This window comes from Natator depressus, chromosome 4, assembly GCF_965152275.1.
Source record: "Natator depressus isolate rNatDep1 chromosome 4, rNatDep2.hap1, whole genome shotgun sequence".
NCBI classification, from domain to species: domain Eukaryota; kingdom Metazoa; phylum Chordata; order Testudines; family Cheloniidae; genus Natator; species Natator depressus.
Window position 1 is genome coordinate 136,507,393 of NC_134237.1, and position 27,863 is coordinate 136,535,255.

The window sequence follows — 27,863 nt, forward strand, 5'->3', positions numbered from 1 at the left end:
CTACAACCCCACTGAATGCAGGGAAGAAAGGCAGCTGCCGGGGGGGCCCCAGAAAGTGAAGCACCAATGGAGCGGTCAGCAAACCAGAGGGATAGGGGCCTGAGGGCAGGTGCAGAAGCATGGGCAGAACCTCTGCAATCGTTGTGAGGCAGCAAACCTGGAATATCCCTTTAAGAGTTAGCTTCCTACTGCATCCCTGGAATTATGGCAGAAGGGAATCACCCCTTTTTCTGCCTGCAAACCAACCCCAATTCCTCCCACATGGTTGTTGTCTGCAAGGATTCACCCATTCTTGTCAGACTCTGGGCGGTTCACATCAACTATTTGCTGCGCTAGGTCACTTTGTATCAGTTCTGCTCTCTGATTGGACAATTACCACTTTTTTAGACTGGGCGAATAACAAATAGCAAATGACGAGTATCTGCTAGCGAGCCTTAGGTGAATCATTCGCTGGTAAAAGCTTCCAGATCCACAGGTATCTTCACAACTGGCCGAGACCAAGAGTTTTACGGGATTTACTTTTTAAAAGACCTCGATAGCAAAGCTGGACAAAATTTTTCATTAAAAAAAATTGTTTTTCAAAAAATGCAGTTTCAGCCAAATTGAGACTGTCAAGACCACTTGGTTTTGACCAATTTTTTGATGTTTCAACAAGAACGATTGGACATGAAAGGACACAATCGTTTTTGTTTTGGCTTGGTATTTGAAAAGTAAAATGAAAACAAAACATTCATTTGAAATGAGCTAAAACTTTCCATTTCACCCCCAGAAATCTAAATCTGCCCCAGAAATTTTGGAATGCAATCATTTTGCCTGGAATTTTTCAAGGAAAACATAAAATTGGATTTTTCAATCAGCTCTAATTTACCTCATGCCCAGAAGATCCAAAATCATAATGAAAATTACTAAAAAATGACCAAGCACTTTAGAAGAGATATAAACTCCCCATGCTTCAGGGCATGATAGAACCACTATCCAGGGCTAATTAAAAATATCCCCACAGGCAGAGTATTCCACAACTGTGGGGTACTTACACCTTTCTCGGAAGCATCTGGTTCCGGCATTGTCAGAGACAGGCCACTTGGCTAGATGGCCCTTGGGTCTGATCCCATCTGGCAATTCCTAATATCAGGCCAGCATCCAAGTATGAATAATAAGGCCCCATAAATATCATTGCAGTTTATCAACCTGGTCACAAAAAACAGTGAATCAGGCATTTCCCTGTTCAGACAGTTCTACCATGAATGATTTTAGTCCCATTCAAATGAAACTTGGTTTTAAACAACGCTGGTGAAGGGTCTGGGGTTGGATGGGAAAAGTGGAGCTCTTGATTTGACCAGTGCCCACAAACGCTGTGTCTTTTGAGCAGCAGTGTCATGTCTCCCCCACCCCCACTTCCTCCTGCCAAGGTAATCACATATTCTTTGAGCCCATTTTGCTTTTATTACCATACAGTAACGCACACTACAGCTGTTAACTACCTACGACAGGGAACACACGCACAAAATAAAATAATAAATTAAAATAAAAATTGTGTAAAAAAAAATAAAAGAAAAGGATTGTGTACATTGAGTTTCTTGGCTGACATTTTTATTTGATCTTGTGGCTGACCGACAGCTTCCGGCTGCGAGGGAAGGCAGCTCGGTTCAGTTCTCAGGAGCGCAGGATGGCTGCGGGGGCTGTTTCCTCTCTTATCTGGGAGCTTTCATTTCCAAAGCTCTGCTGAAGGCCGCCCAGTGTGTGGAACTGAGTGCCGAGGGAGGAACTGGTCCGTAGGCCTCTTGTTTGGCCCACGCACCGCGGAGGAAACTCAGCTGTTGGTGGCGATTGCTTTGTCTTTGTGAAATCTCGACAGTTTTTGTTTTGTTTTGTTTGCCCCGTATTTTCCCCTCCTCCACCTTGTTCCTCTCATTGGTTTATTTGCCAGCAGCCTGCCCACTTTCTAGTCATTAGACGTGACATCAATGTCTTCCCCGTTGGACTGTTTGGTGGCAATCCGCCATCTATTGATGTGATGGGAACCTTTCTTCTTCTGGTCTGATTCGGGGCCTTCCTCTTCCAGCTTCTGCCTCTTGTATTTCGTCCTTCTGTTTTGGAACCACACTTTCACCTGAGCGAGACAGAAAGAGGAGGGGGAGTCACTGAGATTCTAAGCGCTCTCTGGGCATGGGTTTTGACCCGGAGCAAGCCACGCCTCGAGAGCGGCCCTCTAGCTTTTCCTATGTGGGGGACCACTTTGTAAGAAAGAACCCTGCTCCTTTCCCAACTCCCCAACTCACCGCAGCCTGACTTGCCAGACAGTCCAGGACTTGGTCTTCCCTCACACATTTTACGTTGAGTGTATTGATTGTAATATATATGTATGATATATGTATCTGTACTGTAGTGATTGTGACATACAGGTATGGTACTGTATTGGATTGCTGTGTAGCGTAGTGATTATAATGACTGAGTAGTGTAGTGCAGTGATTACAATATTTGTGTGGTGCAGTGATTGATTTTACTGTAGATGTATTGTAGTGTTGTGTAATAATTGTAGGTTTCAGAGTAGCAGCCGTGTTAGTCTGTATTCGCAAAAAGAAAAGGAGTACTTGTGGCACCTTAGAGACTAACCAATTTATTTGAGCATGAGCTTTCGTGAGCTACAGCTTATGCTCAAATAAATTGGTTAGTCTCTAAGGTGCCACAAGTACTCCTTTTCTTTTTGTAATAATTGTAATTATTTTTACATTGATGTAGCAAGCTAATCAAGGACAACCCTCTACCCCCATACTGGGAGTTTACCTTGACTAGCTACATCTGTATAAAAGCTACAACGCCTTGTTTCCACTAGGATTTCACAGGGAGATAGCCACCAGGATGCAAAAAACCACACCTTTTCTGCAGTGTAGCCTGTAGCTTATCCAATGCTGATCCCTAGGTGAAACTACAAACATTTGTAGCCTGACAAACGTCTGGAGGGTGTCCACACCAGCCTTTTCAAACGTGTTAACTGCCTTGAGATAACTGGCAATGAATTACAGGAGGTAAAAAACACAAGGGGCTGCGCTATGCTAGGAGTTCCCATTGGCATAGCTACATGGCTTAGAGAGTGTGAAAAATCCACCCCGCTAAGTGATGTAGCTGACCTAACCCCCAGTGTAGACAGCACTAGGTCTCTAGAAGAATTTTTCCATCAACCTAGCTATCACCTCGGGTTGGGGGATTACCTACATCAAGGGGAGAACCCCTCCTGTCAGAGTCATGTCTGCACTGAAGCACTACACCGATGCCACTGTAGCGTTTCACGTGTAGACATACCCTCCGTTTGTGGGCCACCAGGAAGGGCTGTGTGGGCTTCTGATGGGTCATGGACTGAGAGTCGCTGGCTTTTTTTCATTTTCATTTCATTTGTGCACTGCCCAGTGGGCACCTGGAGTAGAATGAGAAGGGATCAAATACCAGGAGGGAGAGATTGGTCATGGGGTATTTCTGGCCTGGCTGACAGCAGAAAGCGCCATACCCAAACTTTACTGGATCTCCATCCCTGCTCTTCAGACCCAAACGGGGGGGTGAGTTTAGAAGCAGCTACACTTGTGGGTTCTTATGTGAGCCTTCGGCATCTCTCCTGGTGCTAGTTTCAGCTTCCACAAGTTCAAATAGGGACAGGAAGGAAAGAGCTAAGAGGAACTAGGTTGGCAACCCAGAGAAAGGTGCCCCAGTTTCGCTCAGCACAGAGCAGCCCAAGAGGTGACAATGGGACAAGCATTGCTCAGCAGCTGCAAACTGCAAATTGTGTTGCTTGCGAACAAAATGTTTAAAAAAAAATTGTTTTTGACGTGAAAGCAGCGGCTGTGAAAGGTGCGAAACTGAAAGCCAGGGACGGCAAAGCCCTCTGTGTATCACCTCCAAACACATACACTGGTGGGATAAGCATCTCCACCCTGCTCCCTGCTGGGGGAACCATTTGTAGGAGGCAAGAGGAAAGTGCTGGCCAAATGTCCCTTCATAACTTGGCTTCTTTGCTGAGGAAGAATGTCCCTCTAGCTAAAACCCTTCAACTGTGGTTCGCCAGACCTGGATTCTATTCCCAGTTCTGCCATGGGGCTTCCTAGATGGCCTCGGGCAAGTCACGTCAATCACTCCGTGCCTCAGTTTCCCCATGTGCACAATGGGGATGATGCTACTTCCCTCCCAGGTGGGGAGTGGGACGGGCATTTATCCGCTGCCCTGATTTTCACGAGGGCCGAGCACCCAACAGCTCCCAGACCAGCTAGTCTAGGTGAGGCGCTCAGATCCTCCGGTGATGAGCCTCACTAGTGTTACCACCGTTTGTAACGTCGACCAGATAAAAAGACAAACGCCAGCAGCCACCTAGGGTAGGAGTCAAACCAGCGACTTCAAGGTGAAAGGGTCACTGCAGCTGCGTGACAGAGTTACCGGGAGGGTGCTAGACATGTGGCTGTGATAGGAACTGCTCAGAGCTCGTGCAATGGCACTGCTCAATTTCTCCCTTGTCTACACCTTTCCGTGGCTCGCTCCCTGGGCTCTATAGCTAGATCAGTCTCTAGCGTGACTCTGCCGTAGTGCCAGGGAACCCCACCAAGCATTCTGGGGACGCGCTTTGCACAGCGGCTGCTAGAGAGAATAAAGTTTCATTGTGTCTTGTAGGCGCAAAGGGTTTTGCCTAGAACACTCGTTCTCAATCAAGGGTCTAGGCCCCTCTGGGGGCCTGTGAGCAGGTTTCAGGGGGTCCCGCCAAGCAGGGCCAGGGTAGAAAGCCGAAGCCCCACTGCATGGGGCTCAAGCCCAGGGCTCTGAGCCCTGGCACCTGGGGCTCAAGCCGAGGTCTGAGCAATGCAGCTTCATGGGGACACCTGTGGCATGGGGCCCCGGGCAATTGCCCTGCTTGCTGCCCCCTAACGCTGGCCCTGGCTTTTATATACAGAAAACCAGTTACTGTGGCACAGGTGGGCCGTGGAGTTTTTATAGCATGTTGTGGGGGGTCTCGGAAAGAAAAAGATCGAGAGCCCCTGGCCTAGAACCCAGCAGGGCAGCTGGTACAAAGAGGGTGGCGTGTACAGCTGCTGGGAATAAACATTCACCGCACATTACAAGCCATCCGCCAACACCCATTCAATGCACAGTCAAATGTGTTGGACTTAGCCCTGGTCCCAGTGAAGTCCATGGCAAAACTCCAGTGATTTCCATCGGACCTGAGCGTGGCCCGTATCGGCGGAGAGGAGGGATGGTCCTAGGGCTCTGCCAGGGAGACCTGACTTCAGGTTCTGGCTCTGCCACAGGCTTCCTGCATGGCTGGATCTCTGAGTCTCTCTGGCCCAGATTCTCAAAGGTATTTAGGCACCTAACGCCCATTGAATAAATGAAGTTAGGAGCCTAAATACCTTCGTGGGCCTGGGCCTCCCTAAAATGGGGATAATCTGTGTCTCACACGCAGGTTGTGAGGATAAATAAGCCCCTGACCCCGCTCCATGCTAGACAGAGCTAATTCCCTCCCATTTGCTTTCACATTTCAAGGGCTGATTACGATATAGCTGTAAAATCGGTGTCCCGGCAGTACCATTACTGCACTGCTAGGCACTGCAGTGCCTAAGTCCCTTTGTCAAGCTAACCATGCGTGCCTCAGTTTCCTTATCTGTGCAATGGGGATAATAGCAATGCTCTGCATCACGGGGGTGTTGTGAAGATAAGTGTATCAAAGATTGAGGTGCTCAGATACTATGGTGACGATGCCTACATCTGTGAGTACCTACATCTTCTACGTCGATGCGTAGTTTGGCTGAAGCTGTCTGAGGAGGTTCTGTGGGTGGATGTGACTGGAAGAAGGTGTCGGGGGCGGCTCTAAATGGGGACTGGACCAGGGGGTGGGGTGCTGAGGAGATGAGGTGCCTGTGGAGCGGAGATGTGTGGGAATGTATTTGGGCGGCCTGATGTCTGGGGGGGATGAGGGGTGAGTTTAAGCTGGTGGGAACGTTCCTTAACTGGTGACTTCCTGGATTTTTAGTGAAATAATTTAGCAACTGTCACTGACACTTAAAGGTTTTTGTGGGGGACTTTGCTGCTGTTCTTGGGCAGGGGGTGGGAGAGAGACATTTTGCGGTGCTGCTTATCAGAAGTTGAGAGAGACAGAGGGAGAAAACTGGGAAGGCCGGACAGGCAGAGTGGGACACAAAGACAGATAAGAAGAGGGAGGCTGGTTAACTCAGGGCAAGCGGCCATGTTTAACAACTGTGCTTAGAGCCCGCTTCCACTCCACAATGTGACTCTGTACAAATTGTGTCTAGATCTAATTTGCTCTATCTACAAGCGCAGAGATTAGCTTTTTTAATGGCTAGAGCCATTTCCTTGCCCTGGGAATCAATGGGTGTCCCTTCTGACTCATACACATCACCAGCAGTTATCTTAGGAGTACAGTGTGGTTCCCTTTTTCCGAACCCCCGTTATAGATCATAGAATATCAGGGTTGGAAGGGACCTCAGGAGGTCATCTAGTCCAACCCCCTGCTCAAAGCAGGACCGATCCCCAATTTTTGCCCCAGATCCCTAAATGGCCCCCTCAAGGATTGAACTCACAACCCTGGGTTTAGCAGGCCAATGCTCAAACCACTGAGCTATCCCTCCCCCCATTAGAATATCAGGGTTGGAAGTGACCTCAGAGGTCATCTAGTCCAAACCCCTGCTCAAAGCAGGACCAATCCCCAATTTTTGCCCAAGTTGGGGGACAAGGAAGGTATTTGGATAAGGCGGTGGTTCAGATTACAGAGCAGAGACCCCCAGCCAGGATTGTGAGGAGGAGGGGGAGCCGGAGCCCCCAGCCACGAGGAAGGCCACCTCACTGCAGAATGGCAGAACAGCTCCTGCCCTCTTGATCATCCAAACTCCCGATTAGCCACATAAAACCTATGTCTCCCCCTGCTATTCAGAGGCTCCGGAGTATACTGTATTACATCAGGGTCTACAGGCGCCAATCAAGGTCGGAGCCCCATTGTGCGGGGGTCTGCATAGACACAGAGTAAAAGACAGTCACAGCTCTGACAAGCTTGCAGTCTAAACAGACAAGACAAAGGTGCTGGAAGTGACTCATCCAATGGACTGAGACCAGGTCTTGTGAGTCCCCATTTTAACACCCTCTCCCCTGGGCCACACAAGCATGACTGAGAGCTGAGCTATCTAGCTTAAGCAGAGCAGAGCTGCACTAGTTCATTGTTCAGTTTGGGGGCTAAGCTGAAGAATTAAAAAGAAAAATTGGGTCACTTTGAACTGAAAGGGAATTTTTTCCCCCCTCACCGAAACGAAAAATAAATTGTTTCAGGTCGAATGAAATGTTTGTGTTCGCCGCTGAACAATTTCCCGCCCCCCCCCCACCACCACCAGTTTTTTGTCCCAGGTGGTTTTTAGGCATTTGTCACTGTTCTCTGCTTGCTTGTTTTTAAATTGTTTTTTTCAATTGCGCCGTGAAAGGCCGTTTCAAAAGGTTTCATTTCAAAATGGTCGGACTGAAATGCTGACAAGCGAAAAGCTGAACCAACGCATTTCAAAATGGTTGACGCAAAACATTTGGAATTTTTTTGGTGGTGGCGGGGTCAAGACTATTCACTCAATTTCACAGGAATCCGCAAATAGTTTTGGTGCCCCGAAAAATGCATTTTTAATTGAATTTACTATTTGCCGAAAATGTGTCATCAAACTCGACGCCGGCCCCGAATACAGCAGCATCTGAGCACCTCAGTATTAATCGTCTCAACACTCTTGTGAGGCAGGGAAGTGCTCTTCATTTCACGGATGGGGAAGGGAGACACAAGGTTATGCAAGGAGAGGCAGCGCCGGGAGCTGACCATAGGTCTCCCAAGCCCCAGAGTAGCAGCCAGAACACAGGACTATCCTTCCTCCTTGCACTTAGAACTCGGTTCACCATCCTGTTGATAATGTTCTAGCTTCTAGCCTCCTGCTCCGTCTCCCAGAGCCGGGCTAGCTCTGCGAGGCTAATGGGAGGCAAAAGCAGGAAGGATTTATTCCTGTCATGAAGGGCAGCAGATCAGATGCCGAAGGCACACAGGGAAAAGTGCCGTTGTGTAACAAGGGCCGGTTTTCACAGTCACTTCTCTGCTCACAACAGCACTTGAAGTACGATTTAAAAGACATTGTGACACTCGTGTCGTGGCATCTTATCAGGGCTAAATTTGTCAGTGGGGACAAATTTAGTGGGGAGGACATTTGGGTCCTGGTCTTTACAGGAATACAGGTTTCAGAGTAACAGCCGTGTTAGTCTGTATTTGCAAAAAGAAAAGGAGGACTTGTGGCACCTTAGAGACTAACCAATTTATTTGAGCATAAGCTTTCATGAGTGACAGCTCACTTCATCGGATGCATCCGATGCTCCTTTTCTTTTTACAGGAATACAATCCACTCTGGCCACACTGTTCATGGTCTTGCATTCACAGGCCGCACCGCACTGCCTTACATCCACCCAGCCCCGTCACGCTAGCGGTGTAGAAGGACCCTGACCTCCTCCAGATTTCACTGATCTTGCTTTGACAATATCTTTCCCCTGCCAAACTCAGTGATGACCCGCTAGCCCTGGAAATAGAACAGTTGCCAGCCGCGGGGGCCCCGGGACCAGGACGGAAGACTGTTCGAGTGGTAGCATAGCTTGTGCAGAATTCTTTTTAATGCCATCAGCGATTATTTGGGGGGTAGGGAATGTGTCTCCTTCTATGTTTGTACAGCACCTAGCGCAGAGCGGCCCTGATCCTGAGATAAATGAGAAAGATTCAGAAGTAGTTTGGTCCTGTCTCCATGGGCCCTCAAGCCATTTTGAAAACTGGTTCAGAGGGGGACCCAAAACTGAAAATCACTGGGCCACATCTTTGAGCATTGAACAGCTGCAACTCCTGCTTGCAGTCACTGGGAGCTACGGGTGCTCAGCATCTCTGGGAAATTTTGGTCCCTTCTTAGCAACAATGGTTTAAATCCCACTGCACTCTAGGCTTGTGGCCATTTCCTCCTTAGGTTAGGATAAAACCTGGAAGCATTTGATGCATCTGGGCAGCTTTAAAATCCAGCCCCCTGTGGTTCCGGCCCCTTTTCCAATCCAGCGGAAGACCCTGCCTCACTGTTTGCTTCCCAGCAACCCGCCAGTTTCACAGAGGGCAGGCAAAAATAACACTGGTGGCTTGGCTGGGGGCTCCACAGACACCCGATAAAGGCAGGCCGAAGGCAGCACCGGGTGAGGGGAATGCAATCACAAACCAGACAGCCGTTCGTGGAGCTCAGAGATGCACATTTCATCTCCAGCGCTCTGAGAGGGACCCCGTGCCAGCTCCAAAGGACAGCCTCCCTGAATGGGCAGGGGTGTGAGAAAGAAGCCCCATAAGTGATGGCTGCAGTACAGTGAGGGCAGACGGCACATCCCTGCCCTGTTTGAGTGGAGGAGCCATGGGCATACGCTCCCGTCCACAGCCTTTATTCTCTGCTGAGTCTCCCAGGGCTGGCAAGTGGTTAAAGCAGGACACATGAGGACTCCGAGTTCCAGTTCTGCTGCTTCTTAACTGCATGGCCTTGGGCAAGTCACCTCTCTGTGTCCCAGGCTCCCCATGGGTCGAACAGAGCTGCTTACTGCACAGGTGGCCTGGGAGGGGTTAATCCATGTCGGTAAAGTGCTTGGAGGCCAGAACCATAACGGGGAGCAGGGACCATGCCTGGCGTAACTGAGCCTGAGAAGGTAAGCCCAGGTCCTCAGAGGTATTTAGGTGCCTAACTCCCCTTGATTGCAATGGGAGTTAGGTGCCTAAATACTTCTGAAGGTCTGGGCCCTAATTACCAGTCCCTTGAGACAGAAAATACCCTCACTGGCATGGTTATTACTTTGTAAAGCCTTTGCCACTGGAATCATCTCACAGGTGCAGCTAGAGCTAGATGGATCAGGGGCCCTCAGACCATGGGCTGTGCAGTGACAAAGACAGAGGCATCCCTTTCCGGTGACCCACGCAGGGAAGCATTTGAGAACTACGCTGTGGAGGGGTTGGGGGTTCTGTAGGAGGAGCGGGCAGCCCATGCTCCTGTGGTGAACTGATCCTCAGAATGGCCAAGGATGGAGACTCAGTGTCATAGCTCAGGAAGCTAAGTGAGGAGGAATATCTAGCCGCGTGAGAAGGGAGGAGAAGAAGCTTAGTTAAGAGATTGCAGCAGATCTCCTAGGAACCAGGCCTTATGGGCTGTATTTTTGGTGCTGCTGATGGCCTGCCAAATCACTGAACCAGCCAAGGCAATTTCCCCTTCTGTAAAAGGGGGATAATGACAGCTACCTCACCCGAGTGGTCTGAGCCGTAATCCACCAGCATTTGTAGCATTCTGCCGACTTCAGATAGGGGGGCAGGAACAGTGTGTGAATAGCGGGGGGTGCTGAGAGTCATTGAACCAAACTGTAAACCCTGTGTATGATGGAAACCACTTCAAGCCAGGGGGTGCAGAAGCCCCCCCCACACACCCCTAGTTCCAGCACCTACCTATGTCCTCAGGTGAAATGTGCTAGGGGAGCATTTAAAATCCAGTCACTGTTTAGGCCTTGCTCAGAGGCTGTGATGCCTGGGCTCCCCCTGTAGGTGGGGGCAGGCAGGAACCCACACATCAGAAATGACCTGCTTGTCATGTTCGGATATTGAGTGAGCTGTTTGCTTCCTCATTAGGCACAAGTTAATCTTCATCCTATTTATGTCCCCCCATTGCCGGGACACAGAGAGGCTAGGTGACTTGCCCAAGGTCACGCAGGAAGTCAGTGGCAGAGCAAGCACTTGACCGCCGCTCTGCTAACGCCAAGGCTAACACTTTAGCCACAAAACCACTCCTCCATCTCACCAAGGTGCATGGCTGCATGCCACCCCCTGCTCTCTGGAGAGTCAAGCATAACAACCTTTACCTTCTACATAAAGCTTATGAAGAGACGGAAAAAAGGATCAAGGAATAAAATTTCCAGTGTCGGGATTTTCCAGCGTCAGCCTATGTTACGGGGAGAGGTCTGAGAAGCTGCAAAGCAAACGGGTGAGTAACCGGCCTCAGAACAGAACTACTGGCAGAGCAAAGCACGAACCCAGCCCGCGTTCATAGTGTGATCTCGTTAGAGCACATGTGCCCAGAGTGAGTCAACACCTGGCTGAGGGGCCTCTGGGAAATAAACAACAGTCAGCGTTCTGCTTTGATGGTGATTCTTATTCTCCCCCAGTATTACTGAGTCTAGGCCCCAGCAAGACACTAGGGGGCACTGTGCTGCTTCACTGTTCTGACCACTCCTATGGAACATTTCCACAGGGGCCGTGGACGGGCCTGGCTGGATTCCCGTTTGCGTAGTTACTTCCTGCTTCTCTACTGCCGCATCGATTGGACACAATATGATTTACTTTCTGTCTTGAAGTACTATGCACCATGGTTGGACAATGGCCACTGTCCACATCACAGCTGGCCGCATTTCAGTTGTGGGCAAAATAATCCCTGTATACAGTTTATGCAGCGATTTAGGATCCTTCACCTTGACATCTAAGAACTGGTTATTTTATTAATACCGACGCTGTGCGGTGCCGGTGGATCCCAGGGAAAGCAAAGCACGTGCATTCAGCTCATTTGCTTTCTTCACTTTAGGGTATTTTTAAAACAATACTTATAGCTGCCTTTCATTCAACAGCTCCAAAGCACTTTACAAACATCAGTCCAACCTTACAGACACGGAGGATCTTGGGAAGTGTCATTATCCCCAGTGTATAGAAGGGGAAACTGAGGCACAGAGCAATGGCTAAGATCATGCACAAATCAGAGCAAGGTATGGAACCTATCCTGACAGCCGGAGAGCTCTAAGCACTAGAGAGAACTTCTTTCTGATCTCTTCTCCGCTTGGAGAAATCCACTCCAACATTGCAGGTGCCTAGGACCTGAAAGCCATGCTGCAAAGGTAAACCACCCTCCCGCACACCATAGGAATTCCCAGGCTGGATCAGACCTGTGATCCATCTAGCCCAGATCCTGTCTGACAGTGGTCACAAGCCAGATGCTGCTGAAAAAGTGCAAGAACCCCACAGTAGGCAGAGGTAGGAGAATCTGCTCCCCAATCCCTAGTAGAAATTGGCTTAAATGAAGTTTTTATCCCTTCCAAAACTCTTTTAGCATTAGCTATGATAATGCTGGATATTCTCATCCGTATAAACATCCATCCAGACCCTCAGAATTGTACTAAATTCTTGGCCTCAGTCACATGATGTGGCAGTGAGTTCCACAGTCTAATCACACCTTGAGTGGAAAAAGTATTTCTTTTTACCAGTTTGCAATTTGCTGCCTTTCAGTTTCATTGACCATCCCTCTTGTTGTGTTATGAAGCAGGAAGAACAGATGCTCCCAAGCTACCTTCTCTATCCCTTTCATTGTTTTATAAACTTTTTATCTGCTGCCCTGTATACACACTCAAAGTTTTGGACATTATCCTCATCTTAGGAATTACTCTAGGTTAAACTCTTCCTTGGGTTTTCCTCCCATCTGTGTTAATGCAGGGCCAGCCATCTGAGGTATTCAGTGTTTTCTTTCTACGATGAAACATTGTCCATAGAAGTATATTTATTAACCCTTGTTTCTCGCTATTGCAAGCATAGGAATGAGATACCTTGTCAGCCATTCTCAGCCTGTCTCATTCCTCTCTGCGTTGTTATGGCAGGGGGTGAGTGGGTGGTGCCTTTGTATGTGGAGGGGGCCTGTGTGTAGCTGAGCAAGGAATAAAAAACACATGGAAACACTGGTTTAACAGCATTTCTGCCCTGTTACTCAGCACAGTCTTTCTGGGTCCTTTACAGGAGCTGGATCACAGTGGTCCCCTATGGCCTTAGAATCTCTGAAGTGCCCTGCGTTGCAAACTCGCACCGTTCCCTACTGCACTGTATCTTTAGGGTGCCATGTTGAGAGCCTGCCGTGTCCTTCATGGCAGAGATGAGATAGGACCGAGTTATAATCAGTATGAAGGAGATTCATTATGGAGGCTGCTGGACACAGTGGTTCTCTCGGGCTCTCTAGCTGCCAGGCTGGATAACCCAGCTTGTGCTGTCTATTGACACCACGTAGGGTCACTGTTCAGTCCGGGCTGGGACTAAGCTGTCCTGGATCGACTAGAGTCCAACTGCTCCCTGAATACACTCCCAAGGTACAGGTCGGCATTGGCCGAAGCAGCTGAGCTCATGAAATCAGCGTCTCCATTTTGTAAACTCCTCACCCCTAATACCTCTGGAGTTTGTCTTTTCAAAACCCCAGCAAAATTCAATTACAAGAATTTATGGTCAATGGAGCAAATGCCAGGGAATGAAAGAGTTAAGAAGTGATTATGGTCAGAAAAGTGACTGTGTAACCATGACACCTTCTTACTCAACAGACATGCCCCCATCTGAGTCTCTGAGTCAAAGCTGCCTGACAAAGGACATTTTCACTCCTTTTTGCCCTGCAGGGGCCAACACAGCTACAAGAGAGGGCGCTGGATTCTGTTCCGGCTCATGCATAGTTAACCAAATTGTTAACCAGATTCCAGTCACAGATCTTTATTGTTTGTGTCAAGGCAGAATTCGGAAAGAGCCCAGCTTGTCTTTCTGATGGCCAGGCTGAGTTTGCTGGGCTGGCAGTTAGAAGAAAACATCTTTGGGATTGTCGTTGGAGCAAACTGGATCTGGAGCCACTAAATAAGTAAAACCCCACGGTGCCGTTTCTACAGTCACCTTCCAGAGTCTAATGGCACTTTAAGGGGGAAATTCAGATCTCAATTACACCTGTGTAAATCCACCAGAATCAGTGGAGATATTCCAGATTTATACCACTGTAACTGAGAGCAGAATCTAGTCCCACATTTATCCTCAGAATGTTGCCTCCGTCCCAATGAATATGTTTATATCCCTGTTATTCTGTTTAAAAGTGCACTTTAATATAGTAACGTTAAGTGTGGTAGATATGGGATTAGCAAACTAACATTAATTTGGGGAGCTGAACTCTTTACTTCCTTAACATTTGTGCATTTATTTTCATACCAAGGCTAGACGAGATGACCCTGGCGGTCCCGTCTAACCCTATGATTCTATGATTTCTGTTACCTTAACCATCATTGAACAGCATCCCATGGCTTGTTTAAGAGGCAATATAGTCACACTGTAACCCAAATAGCTTTGCTACAATACAGTTAGGCCTTTATTGTTAGTGCTGTTATTGTTATTAACAGAATGCTTTGTTATGTTAATTTCAGGCACACCTCTCACAGGTGCTAGACTCAGGACAGATGGATTTTCCTCTCTGCCCTGCACGCTTTTGGATCTGTTGTCCATGCCTGTTAATGGGACATGGCAGCTCCTAACATAATCCGCACCTGTTGGCCTTGCCCCACCTCTCTGTCCTAGGTTTCATTTAAAATCCGTAGCCACTATGGAGCTGCCGCCTGTGAAAGTGGGAGCTAGTCCAGAGACAGCTCGGTTCGTTCCCCACCCCGCAACCCTCCCAGTCACAGCCAAAAGCAATGGCAAGAAGAAATAACATTGGAGGCCTTTCCCCTTGAGATTGCACAGCACATTTTGTCTTCCAAGCCCAAAGTTCATTAGGAATCCACGCAGCATTCTTTTCAGGGGGTGGGGAAGGTTATTCCCCCCCATGTCAGAGACAGGGAAACTGAGGCAGAGGTGCTGTGACTTGCCTGTGGTCACTGATTCAAGCTCAAAAGGGCGTGGCTCCCAGGCCTGTGCTCAGGCCACTAGCACCTCTCCTTTCTATGGGGTGTCTAGTCCTCCAGTGTAGCACCCCACACTTTCCTATGTGAGTCTTGACTGATGGAATTTTGCCTGTTTGGAGCAGGAGGAATTTTCCCCACTGAACAACGAGCAGTTTCTGCCTCCTAAACCACAGATCAGCAGGGCAAGGGGCATCCATTCAGAGACCCCCTGCCATTCTCACTGCCAGCCCACCAGCACGGCTCCCGCATAGCGAGGGGCCGTTCTACCCTCACTGACCCTGTAGGACTTTAGCAGTGTAAATTCACCCTCTACCCCCACCCAGTTTCACAGCTTGGCCATGCCGGTGCACCTCCATCTCTTGCTTTCCTGGACTGCCACTGGGGTGGGGTGGCTTTCCACATTGGGGGTGGATGACAAGGAACTCAATAAAGTGTCCCAACTGAGCCCACGTTTTTCCTGGGGGTCACTGGGGCCTTTGAATGAGGTTTGGAATTATGGGGTAATAAATGATGGGCCAAGCCCTGCTCTCAGGTCAATGGCGAAGCTCCCCCTGACTTTGCCAGGAGCAGCCCTGAGCCCTCACCTGGGGATGGAGTGTTTTGGAACAGAACCGCCCAGCCATGGTCTTTCTCCTGCTTTGCAGCTGGAGTTTACAGGAATCACCCCCGAGACCTGCCTCTGGCAGAACGGGGAGGTTTCCATTGGCCGAAAAGCTTCACAAAAAGTCAAGCAGCATTTTGTCAATTGCAGCTGGAAAAATTATTCCAACACCCAGCACACACAAACACACACTCAACAGCCAACACCTACCCCTCCATCCACACCTCTAACACAGAGCCACAGCCCCTCCTAAACAAACCAACACACACACAGCATATGGACTACACATGCATCCCGGCATCAGCACGTCACAACGAACCCACAACCCTCCAACACAAATCGACACACACACAGCGCACAAACGACGCACGCATTCCAGTTCAGCATGCCGCACCAAACCCTCTGACACAAATCGACACATACGCAGCACACAAGCTACGCACACGTCCCCACATCAGGACTTCACACCAGCTCCTCCAACACAAATCAACGCACACACAGCACACAAACTACACATGCATCCCAATATCAGCGCGTCACAACAAACCCACAACCCCTCTGACACAAACAAATTACACCTGCATCCCACATCAGCATGTCACACCAAGCCCACAAGCCTTCTGACACAGACTGACACATAGAATCATAGAAATGTATGGCTAAGGTAGGACCAAGTATAAATCACAGTACACAGACGACACCTCCTGCCCCCAAGCATCAGCACTGGAGTTGTGCGTATGTGTGTCTTTGGGGGCTGGTTAGGCATTGGCACTTCTCTCATCTGAAATTAAAAATATCTCTGTGTGTGTGTGTGTGAGAGAGAGTGTGTGTGTGTGATTGTGCATGAATGGTGTGAGAGAAGGTGCGTGTATTATACAAGAAGGATGCTATCACGGATGCTAGACATAGGACCAATGTATGGTCCTGTCTGCCCCACATGCTATGGATCTGTTCTCCACAGGCTGGACACAGACTGTACACACATCCCAGCATCAGCACATCACACCAAACCCCAAACCCTCCTTCTCAAAGCCACACATAAAGAGAACACAAACTACACATACATGCCAGCATTATCAGCACAGCACCCACAAACCCCCACTCCCCAACCAAATCAACACACAGCACACAAACTACACACACACACACACCCCCAACGGCAGCCCAGCACCCACCAACCCCCACCCCTCCTGACGAAATCAACACACAGCACCCACAACTCCCCACCCCTCCTGTTAGTGGGTATGGTCTGGGCTGGATCCCCTGTGGGCACACCCCAGACTGACCCCCATTAGAAGGTGTGGTGTAGGCTGGAGCCCTGTTGACTCTATGCCAGCCCCTCTCTCTGGTGCCTATGCCCCAGTCTCCGTGTCCGTTCACTCCATAGGGCGGGAGGTAGTCTCCCTTCTATACACCTCGTACCCTATATCCAAAGGCGATGCCTGGGCAATGCCCAACTCTTTCCTGGGCTGGGACCCGAAGGGATGGACGGGTGTGGGTGGGTCTCTTCAGACCCCTCTCCACCTTCTTTCCGGGCTGCTCCAGATGTTGCTCTCTGGTCCCAGTTGTGCCTCACTCCAGCTGTGACACTGCAGCTGCCTCTTCTCAGGAGAGGAGGCAGGTGCTTCCAAGCGTCCCAGAAAGTCTTAGCTGAGACTGGGACAAAGTGCCAGAAGAAGAACTGCTCAGAGATGGGGCAAGGTCCCGCACCTTGAGCACCACACCTCTGCAGGAGAGGGTAGGCTCGGCAGTCGAGCTACTGAATTTGGGGGACATTTAGGCAATTTGAACGTCTCTCATCTGAAATCGAAAAGATGTACAGGCATGGTTATATGTGAGGCTCTGTGTGTGCGCGGTAGGAGAGAAGGTGCCTATGTTATGTAAGAAGGATGTTTGTGTGAGAATCTTACCTATGCGATGGTGCGTGTGTCATGCATGACACACCATGTGTGTCTCATATATGAGGAACTGTATGCCTTATACTGGCAGTGTGTGTGTGTGTCTGAGATGTAAGGTGTGTGTATGTATATTTTAAAAAGCATATACCCACACTGTAGTAATATACTTGGTGGCTGTAAATGTGTGTTACAATCTGAGCTACACTTTTTAATTCCTATTTTCAGAAGAGTGGATGTGACAGATTGATTCCAGCAATGAGTAAGGGTCTCTGTCAGTACTTTGATGCCCATTCATACAGTAATACACATGTTTCAGGTACAGCATTTGTGTATTTCTCATGGAAAATTGGTTCTGCCCCCCCCCCACACACACACACTTTACATGATCAAACATAAATTTAAAAAAGCTACAAAGCGAAATGAAAAAATAAATTAATAACACTACACATCTGGGTTGAAATCGAAAAGTTCCCTTTGGAAATAGCTCTGCTTGTGCATTTACGAGCTAAATTACTTTGGTGACCATTCAGGGCCAGGTCTGATCCTCCTCCAGTTTAGCATCTTACTCCTAATGACGTCTGTGGGACGGCTTGTGGAGTGAGGTGATACTGAAATGCTGTTAAAGGCTCAGAATCCGGCCCTAGGTTATTGGCGATTCTAAAGAGACATCTCTCAGTGCAAATTGCCGACCTGTGTTCACTGAGTGAATGCAGATGATAAATAACCCTGTACTAGAAAGCTACAAAAATGTGTCCACAGGATTTCTAGAACTATAAATATACAATATTACTGAACAGAGACTAAAGCATAAGATTCTGCTCTCTTTCTGTCTATACATATGCACGTGTGCCCAGATTTAGAGATATGCATCTTTCAATTTTCTGAACAAATCGCAATTAGCCTTGGGGCAACACAGCACAATCCCAAGGACTCCTTGACCACCTGGAGCAATATTTGACGGCTGTTGCCATCAAGACTAATTGGCATTTGTTTCATTAACCTTTTGGGGTTTTTCTTAGAGCTGGCTTCATACATGAGGCATGACAGAAGAAGCAAAGAAGAACACAGGACCGCAGAGCGTGAGTGATGACGGTGGATGGCAAACTACAGCATTCGGCATGCCAGCTATTGACCTGTCTCATTGGATTTGGGGTGAACACATTTAAAATGATCCCCTGGGGTTCAAAAAATTCCAAATGGGGATATGCAGAACCAAAGCACTGGGAAGACTGGATCTGGATCCAAGTCTGAATTCTGTTGCTCAGCCTCATCATTCATCTAATCTATCTATCTATCTATCTATCTATCTATCTATCTATCTATCTATCTATCTATCTATCTATCTATCAAACCAGTTTTCCAAGGGTTTAAAGCTGTTCCTGAAATTATGCCCAATAACCCAAACTCAGAAACTTTTTTAATCCTGGGGCAACTTTTTGCTGCTGATTTCTTCCAAGAACCTGTGTGCGCGTGTGTGCGTGCGTGTGTATACACATGTAAATTTAGTTATATATTTATACCGTATCATATATACTCACACAGAATTTAGCAAGATTCAAAAACGGATTGGCTATTGATGTGGATAATGAGAACATCCACAGCTACATTAGATTGGATACCAACATGGAAGGGATATAAACCCTCCTAATTCAGGGAATAAGCCAACCACTGCCTGAGAAACTTTCCCGATGTGCAGCTTGTCCACTGTGGGGAATTTAGCACCTTCCTCTGAAGAAGCTGTTGTTCTCGGACACAGCATACTGAACTAGATAGACCTCTGGTCTGATCCAGTCTAGGTATATTCCTTGGTTCCTTCACCTCTGCATCTTTTCTCTCTATGGTACATTTTTTACGTCCACATTCCTATCTATAATATTTCTGGATTTCAGTTTTTCTTAACACTGTAAGGAAAAATGCCCTTGTAAAATCTTGTCCAAGATGGGGGAAAGTTTAGATTAAAATGAATCTCCATTCCTTTTAATTTACAGCCATCCTGGCTTCTATTTCTTATCCGGCTCGACTTCTAAAAATGGTAAAGCTTGTTTATATTAACAAACAAGTGCAGTAAGGTTCCTTTTTTTGCAGTGTTACATACAATGGAATAATGCTACAGGTCAAGGGTTTTTATAGCAATGCATGTTGTAATGATTGTTATTAGCAGTAATCGTTATCCCATAATTACGTATAAGTTAAAAATTAATCCCCATAGTATCGTTCCATTAGTCGAGGACTTTTGGGGAAATGATCTCACAAACATTTGTACTGCTGGGTCTCAAGCCCTTGATATACTGAATAATAATAGTAATCTGATTGAGCAAAGTAGGGGAAAGTCTTTTATCACCTACAGATAGCAGGGAGTCAGCCCAGGAGTTAAGCTAGTCAGATTTGTTGCCTTTATGGCTGTATAGTGTAATAAGATTGCGTCTTTGAAGTCATGAGGAATTTCCTCCCCTTCCCAGATATCCTTATTCCTTAATGATTTCTTGTAGATAGTTGACCGGGTTTTGACTTGACAGATACAATGGACAGCCAGGCCATAATAATAGTAGCCGACTTTGCAAAAGGAAAATGATTCTGTGCTCCAGAACTACCAGTCCCTTGGCCTGCAAAGGCAATTGCATGCTCCTTGCTTCCTTGCTTGCCTTGCTCCTTGCTTTCCCGATTCAATTCCTGAGCCCACACCATGGGGTTTTCCAAAGAGCTCAGCCCTTCCTTACCTCTGTTCCCACGGAAGTCAATGAGAGGTTGGCATGTTCTCCTTCCCCCCTGTTTCCTCAAGGTCCCAAGATGCGCTATTCCTAGCAGTAGCTTGTCTGAGTACCCCCCCGCCCCCGCATCCTAACCCCTGTCTGCCCGCTGTTGGCACAGCAGAATGGGAGCGCAGCGGCTTCATGGAACTGGCTGCGCAGCTGTGCTGAGACCTGGGATGACAAATCTGGGAGCCTCCTACATTGCCTGGGGCCTGGTGCCCTCCCATGTCACCCCAGTTACAGAGGTTTTGGGGGGCCTCCTTGAGTTCGGGCCCCGGTACAATTGTTCCCCTCTGTGCCCCCCCATGGAAACATGTGCCATGCTACTGCACCCCCGCAGCCAAGCAAAGGGTGACCTATCCATTTCTGCGTGGCACCTAACACCGCAATGAAAGAAGGCAGAGAGGCGAGGGAGGGAGGGAGGGATAGAGGGAAGATGGATGGATGGATCCCCCCCCCCATACACACTGTACTTACCTGGGTCTCGGAGAGGCTGAGGCTGCTGGCCAGCTGTTTGCGCTCGGCCCCCACCACGTAGTGGTTCTTCTCGAAGGCCCTCTCGAGCCTCAGGAGCTGGGAGGGGGAGAAGGCCGTGCGGATCCGCTTGGGCTTCCTGGCAAAGGGCCCGTGCAGTAGCAAACCCTCCTGGGACACTTCGCTCCCTGCGGACCAAGCACCAAGAGTCAGAGACTTGCCTGGTCAGGGCTCACTCCCCAGGGCGCCCCCGGCTTCTCAGTCTGCCCAGCCCCCTCCCTGCCCCACCAGCGGGGGTGCTGCCCTGGCCCGTCCCGCTGGGGGAAGGTGTGTCCTGGGGGTGACTCCCCCATTTCTCAGGGCTGGGCCTTTGCAGGCTGCTCTTTTTCCGCTCCCGTCCCTGCCCAAAGGGGCTGCCCTTCCCCCCACCCTGATCTTCGTGAGCAGGAATGAAAGTCCCTTGGGCAGCCTCAGGATTGGGGAGCCCCAGGGAACAGAAAGAAAGAAAGAAAGAAAGAAAGAAAGAAAGAAAGAAAGAAAGAAAGAAAGAAAACGAATGTGAATAAAGAAAAAGAAGAAAAGAAAAAGAAAGTGAAGAAAGAATCAAGAAAAAGAAAGAAAGAAAGAAAGAAAGAAAGAAAGAAAGAAAGAAAGAAAGAAAGAAAGAAAGAAAGAAAGAAAAAGAAAAAGAAAGAGAAAAGCACACAAAGACGGGAAGGGAAGGAAGACGTGGCGGCGGGGTGATTGCGATGGATCGATCCGGCCTCCTGCTTCCCCACTTCCAAAGGAGACCCCAAGAACAGGGAGACGGAGACGGCCCCGGCCCCGGCCCCCAGCGAGCGGCCCGGGCCAGCAAGGTGAGCCCCGCTCCGCTCCGCGCAGGGACCTGCCCTGTAATTAAAGGCCTGGCAGAGTAACGAGGCAGCGCTTATTGGTGCCCATAAATCACCGGGTGGCTCCTTTGAAACTGGCCTTATCTCTGCCCCCATCCCGCGCGGGGTCAGGCCGCGGGAAGAGCGAGGTGCTGCAGGGACCCCCGGGAGCCCCCTGACAAATGACCTGGTGGCGGCTGTCAGGACCCTGCACTTAAGCAATTGCAAAGCGCGCTGAGCTTTTAATTAGCTGCTCACCCCGGGACTGGGAAGGAGGGGCGGGGAAAGCCGGGGAGCCCCGGCCAGGGGTCCAGCAACGCCTCGGAAACTGGCGAGCCGAGCGAGAGTCCCAGGGGCTGCATTTACCGGCATGCGCGTACCCCGCTCCGGCCCCGGCCCCGGCCCCCGGCCCCGGCTGGGAAACGGAGCCGCAAAAAGCAGGGTCATGACAGCCAAAGTCATGGGAGTAACTCCCGGCTACAGCGGCGTTACAGCCGGGTCCGGAGCGCCGGAGCGACAGCCTGGAAACATAAGAACGGCCAGACTGGGTCAGAACAAAGGTCCAGCTAGCCCAGTGTCCGATAGATAGATAGATAGATAGAAAAAAACAGAACGAAAAAAAGAACGAGAGTAGAAGTAGAAATTGATACATATGGTGAAAAGAAAGAAAGAAAGAAAGAAAGAAAGAAAGAAAGAAAGTAAATAGAGAAAAAGAAAAGAAAAAGAAAGTGAAGAAAGAATTATGAAAAGGGACAAGAAAGCAAGTGAAGAAGAAAGAAAGAAAGAAAGAAAGAAAGAAAGAAAGAAAGTTAGGAAGTGAAGAAAGAATAAAGAGAAAGGAGGACTGAAAAGAAAGCAAGTGAAGGAAGGAAGGAAGGAAGGAAGGAAGGAATTGGCTGGAGGCGAAGAAGTGGAACAGAGATCGATGGTGACAAGGCAGAAGTGGACCGAGGTACATTAGCTCGGGATGGGAAAGAGCGAACACTTCTCACACATCTGCCTTTGTCCGAGTGACCCCGTCCCCCCGGTATCACCGGAGGAAAGTCGGGCGGGAATCGGGGGGACCCCCCGCCCCGCTCTGGTCAAACCGGGGCGTCTGGAGAAGCGTCTCCTCCCCTCCCGCTGGCGCTGGCCAGGCTGCCGGGGAAGTTAAGCGGGGGAAACAGGAGGGTGGATGCGAGCACGGGCCAGCGGGCAGCCTTTGGCCATTGAGCTCCAGGGTGGGACTCCGACCCAGCTGGTGTCTCCCGACACCGACAGACCCAGCCAGGCCTGCCCCGGAGCCCAGCGCGCCCCGGCTCTACAGCGGGGGGCCCGTTTCTCCCCCATTCCCAGCCCCCCACGGGTTTCCACTCCTATCTGCTCCCCCCTGGGCCTCCAGCCAAGTCACCGGGCCAGAAATCCCAGCCGGGCCCCTCCGGGAGCCGCGCGAAGTTGGTGACCAACTTCCCAGGCAAGCGGCTCCTCCGGGGAATCGCTGGGAACCGGCCCGGCCCCAGCCGCGATCCGGGAACGGGCTACCAGCGACCCCGGCCGCCGCACAGCCCAGGCCGTGCGGGAGGCAGGGACCGGGCTGCGATGCTTTAGGGCCAGGGACCTTTCCCTCCGGCAGGTATGGACAGCATCGAGCGCAATGGGGCGCCGGATCCGGCGCTGACACAAATCAATCATCAATAAAGCGGCGAACACAGGTCAGGTGGGGGGATCTGGAGGTTCGCTTCCCCTCTGCAGCCTCTCTCCACCGAGATGCCCTAGAGCAGAAGGAGGCAGGATGCCCCCCGGGGGCTAGCCATTCACAAGGGATCTCCAAGCGCAAAGCGGCCCTAGGGTGACTTTTACACTTTCCCTTGTAGCCCACTTCCCTGCGCCGCCTCCCAGCAAAACAGCAGCGTCGCCGCGCCTGGAATGGACAGAAATGGTTTGTTTGGGGGGGGGTGGTTTGTATATGGGGCCGGGGGAGGCCGGTGCCCCATGGGATCCAGGGATCCTTTTGGCCCAGAAGCAGGGGCGGGCAGCGGCGGGGATGTCAGGCCGATCCCCTCCCGCGAGCAGGGAAAAGAGGGAACTTGCTCTGACCCCCTGGATTTTTTTTTGGTGTTGTTGTTTTTTTTATCTGTCAGGCTGATCAGTGCTGCTGACACACAACGATTTCAGCAATCTCGCGAGCGGCAATTTATTGCTGGAGCAGGGCATAGCCAGGAGCCAGGCGAGAGAATTTGCTGCTGAGGAGATAACCTAATCTCTCTCTTCCCGCCCAGAACAAAGCCCGCCTTTGATGATCCCCTGCTCTCTTTTGACTCGGTTTAGTGTATGGAGTGAAAAGCCTAATGTGGATTTGCATTTATAACTCCGTAATGAGGAGTGGGGAAAGGGGGTGGGTGGGGAGAAACTCCCGAGCTCCGCAGCCGCTTTGCAATCCCAGCCCGGGTCAAGCTCCTGACCCAGGCTCTTGTTTTCCTTACCCACCCCCCCAAAAAGTTTCCTTTTGGAGATTAGGTGCAAGCGAAACCTTTCCCTTGGTTTTAGCGACTAGAAGAGAAATTGACACACACACACACACACACACACACAGTCCTGCAGGAGCGATCATATAATGATGCTACGGAGGAATCTGCAGGAGTTTGGGGATATGGAAGGAACAATCATTTCCAGTATATTATGCGTTTTAAAGAAATAATTCTCTGAGACAAACACCCACGTGGGCACCGGAAATTATTTTTGCACAGGATTCAGATTGGCTATGATACACAAACACACACCAGCCACACGCATGCGCTTATGGATGCGTGTCAATTACTCAAGATACTTCTATTTTTCATATACTTCTCGTGGTGCATCAGGTATCACACTGACGTGTGTAGGTTAAATGTCTGTGTTATAAATCGAAAGGAATACCAGGCAGCCCTAGGAATCCGGCACACATCACGTCCAGGGTTCAAGGCTACAGCAGCTGTGTCAAAGTAAATGCGTGTGTGTATCCACACACAGAGAGATCGCCGCCCCAGCCACGTAAGAGTGTGTAAAATTATATATAAAGAGAGGACTATATTTGTAAAATAGAACCTAATCTCGCTACACTGTGTCCATGCACTGAGTGTATCATACAAACTTTACAGACTACATTATATCTGTCACATACCACGGAGGCCCAGATATATCGCTAATTATATATGGTATCGATGCAAATATAATTGTACGTGATTTCTCCACGTGCCTGGCCTCTAGACACTGGGGCTGATCCTTGCTTTTACAATCAGTGGCAAAACTCCCCCTGACTCCTTGAGTTCAAAGACACCCGGGGTCGGATCCCTTATCCGATCATTGTATTTCTCTGCCCCCAGAACTGCTCAGATCTATGATTAAAAATACCCCAGCGCAGGGGGCGAGGTTCCTCCCAGTCCCAGCGCGCCCTGGGAAGTGGGAGAGCAAGTCCTACATTTCGTGTTCCAGGTTTTTGTATTTCTTCTGGGAAACTAGATTCACAGTTACCCAGGGGTTGCGTCCACCAGCGCCCAGCCAGGAAGCCTTGAGCGGAGTGTACGAACAAGGCTGCCGAAGCCACAGGTTTATCGCCGCAGACCTCGCCCGTGGATATGCTTCCTACCCTGCCTCCCTGACCTGAGATAGGGCCACGAACAGCGCATGGACCGGGAGGGCGAGTTTAGTTTACGTGAAAACAAAAACGAGCACGCAAAAAAAAAAAACCCAAAAAATAAATTAAAATCATCATAAAAAAAGCAAAACAAAATAAAAAAACCCAGAGGGCTTGAAAACAACATCCAATCATTCTTCTAAAAAGAAACATTTGATTTACTACAGACCCAGGTTTTCTATCCACACACGCTCATTAATTCGTTCATATTTGTTCTTTAAAATATAAATACACTCAGATGCTTTTCAACATCTCCACTACCGCATTCATCCATTATAAATATCGCTGTAAACATCGACCTCCGGTTTCTCTTTTTCCTTGAACCAGCGATGCCGTGTTTTCAAGTCGCGTGGTTCTTTATCTAGACACACACAAATCGGCACATATAAACATACACGTCTACACACAGTCATGTTTGTAACTGATTTGCCTGCATATACTGTTTGTGTAGATTGTTGCACTGGAAATATATTGGTGTATTAAAGTGTCAGAGGGCCCTCTGGAGAGAGAAAGAATTCGTATGGCGATACATACCCTATATCTGAGCATGCGATATCACGCAAGATCACAATTAGATAGACAGATAGATAGATGGGGTGGGTGGGGATAGATAGATAGATAGATAGATAGATAGATAGATAGATAGATAGATAGAAGGTGGGTGAGGTAATATTTCTTTTAATGGACCAACTTCTGTTAATGGATGAGACAGGCTTTCGAGCTACACAGAGCTCTTCCTCAGAATATACACAACAATACACAAGACGTATACGGCGTGCAATACAATTATATATATATACACATGGCACCTTAAAGACTAACATTTATTTGGGCATAAGCTTTCGTGGGTAAAACCCCACTTCTTCAGATGCATGGAGTGAAAATTACAGATGCAGACATAAATATACTGACACATGAAGAGAAGGGAGTTACCTCACAAGTGAAGAATCAGTGTTAACAAGGCCAATTCAGTCAGGGTGGATGTGGTCCACTCCCAATAATTGAGGATGAGGTGTCAAGATCAAGAGAGGGGAAATTGCTTTTGTAGCAATTGCTTTTCACTCCATGCATCTGAAGAAGTGGGGTTTTTACCCACGAAAGCTTATGCCCAAATAAATCTGTCAGTCTTTAAGGTGACACCGGACTCCTCGCTGTTTTCTTTAAAAGACCATTATCTCACCCACCTTGGCTCTCTTAGATCCTGGGACCAAGAGGGCTTACAACACTGCAAAGAGATGAGATTAGATAGGTAGATAGATAGATAGATAGATAGATAGATAGATAGCATGCTGAATGCAAGAAGAAATCAACAGCAAGAAATTGTTCAATGCACTAAAACTCTTCCCTTGCATTTCGTGTGTGTGTGAATACGCCTGGATCTACACATATCCAGCACACACCTACATAGACCCCACGATTCCTTGTGACTCCCTGCACCCCAGTTAGAGGAAGTGGCCGGCTGGCTGGTTTGCCCGGTAGATCTGTCCGTGCGTTTTGAAGGGAAAGGGACAAGGCAAAGCACCGAGGGAGCGACAAGCCCGGGAAATTCCCTCCTTCCCGAGGCTGGCGATTCCTGACTTACCTTGAAAGCGGTGCCCGAAGAACCTGTTCCTCAGCACCCAGGGGTAGAAGTTGAGGGGGTCTCTGTGCTGGGGGGCGAAGAAGGAGTGTGGGTGCTGGAGCTGGGACGCGCCCAGCTGGTGCGGGTGGACGCTCAAGGAGGGGTGGCTCACGGCCTCCGGGAAGACCAGCTCCGGGCTGCTGTACAGGGGCCGGCCGGCTGCCGCGCTGTGAAAGCCATTGACGAACGCCTCGGCCGCAGAGGGGTTGGGGTAGTTGAGGGCTGTAGGTCGGATGGGGTCCTCGGAAGCCAAGTGATTGTCCTTCGCCACCAGCGACTCGATGGTGAAGCACCGCTTAGCTGCTGGCTGGAACATGGTTTGGTCTGGAGTGAGCTCTTTGGAGGGGGCTGTGCCTTGTGTGTGTGTGTGCGCAAAAGATCCCCCCCCAACACACACACAACTCTGCCCCCCTCCCACCCACCCACCCACCCCCCAGCCCAGAAGAAGTGCAAGCAGGTAAGCGTGTCTTTCCCGGCGAGGTGAAAGCAGCCAGGGGAGCTGTGATCCAGGCAGACTTGCCCCTTGCAGAGAGGAGAGCAGAGTCCCGCAGGCAGGCTGGTTGCTTTGGGGGGGAGGGGGGCTCTCGCTCCCGCAAGCCGCACACTCACACCCCGGTCCACAAATCCGGGCTGGCTCGCCGGAGAGCAGTACAAATAAGACTGGTACCTGGCAAGGACCATCTGATTGGACAACTCACCTGCCCTAAGGTTGGGGAGGGGGGCACATGGGGAGAGAGATCTCCTGAAAAAACTGGACTGGAGCCTTTGCAGAAGAAGCAACGCAAACTTGGCAGGGCTGCGGCCACAGGGGCTCCCAGCTCCTCCATTGGCTAAGCCCACCCCCCTTCCCCAACACACAAACACACACACACACACCTCTTCTTCGCTCCGCTTTGCAGGAAGGGGTGTTTCGTTTGAGGGACAGTTCCAAAAGCCGAGTCACACCGAATTTAGCGCACACCGAGCGCTGGGTTCTTGGACCTTGTCTTTGGGTTCGAAATCCACTCCGCTGCTTAAAGGGAGGGGGGGTCGATTCTAACCCCCCTCTTTTCAATCGGGTGTGTTTGTTGTGTAACTCCTCGGAGAGAAATCGCTCGATCCACTTTGAACCCGACGCGGTGTGGATCAAAATCGTAGGGCAGCGCAGCACCCAGGAGAGCAACAGGAGGTTTTTAAGGCTGCGCCGTCACAATCTGCGTCCACATTATTTCAAACAGTTATTCCTTAAAAACAACACCTAATGTTACCCACCGACAGCCTGCCAGCTC

The 27,863-nt window shown here is 49.6% G+C and overlaps 1 protein-coding gene across 1 annotated transcript; it reads right to left on the bottom strand.

Moving 5' to 3' along the window:
• Positions 1-1,502: 1,502 nt before the first annotated feature.
• Positions 1,503-27,001, bottom strand: LOC141986905 (homeobox protein EMX1). Its single transcript, XM_074951958.1, has 3 exons — positions 26,557-27,001; positions 20,454-20,638; positions 1,503-2,110 (listed from the first exon to the last, which is right to left on the bottom strand). The coding sequence occupies exons 1-3, from the start codon at positions 26,909-26,911 to the stop codon at positions 1,943-1,945; spliced, it is 708 nt and encodes a 235-aa protein (XP_074808059.1). The 5' UTR covers positions 26,912-27,001; the 3' UTR covers positions 1,503-1,942.
• Positions 27,002-27,863: the final 862 nt, after the last annotated feature.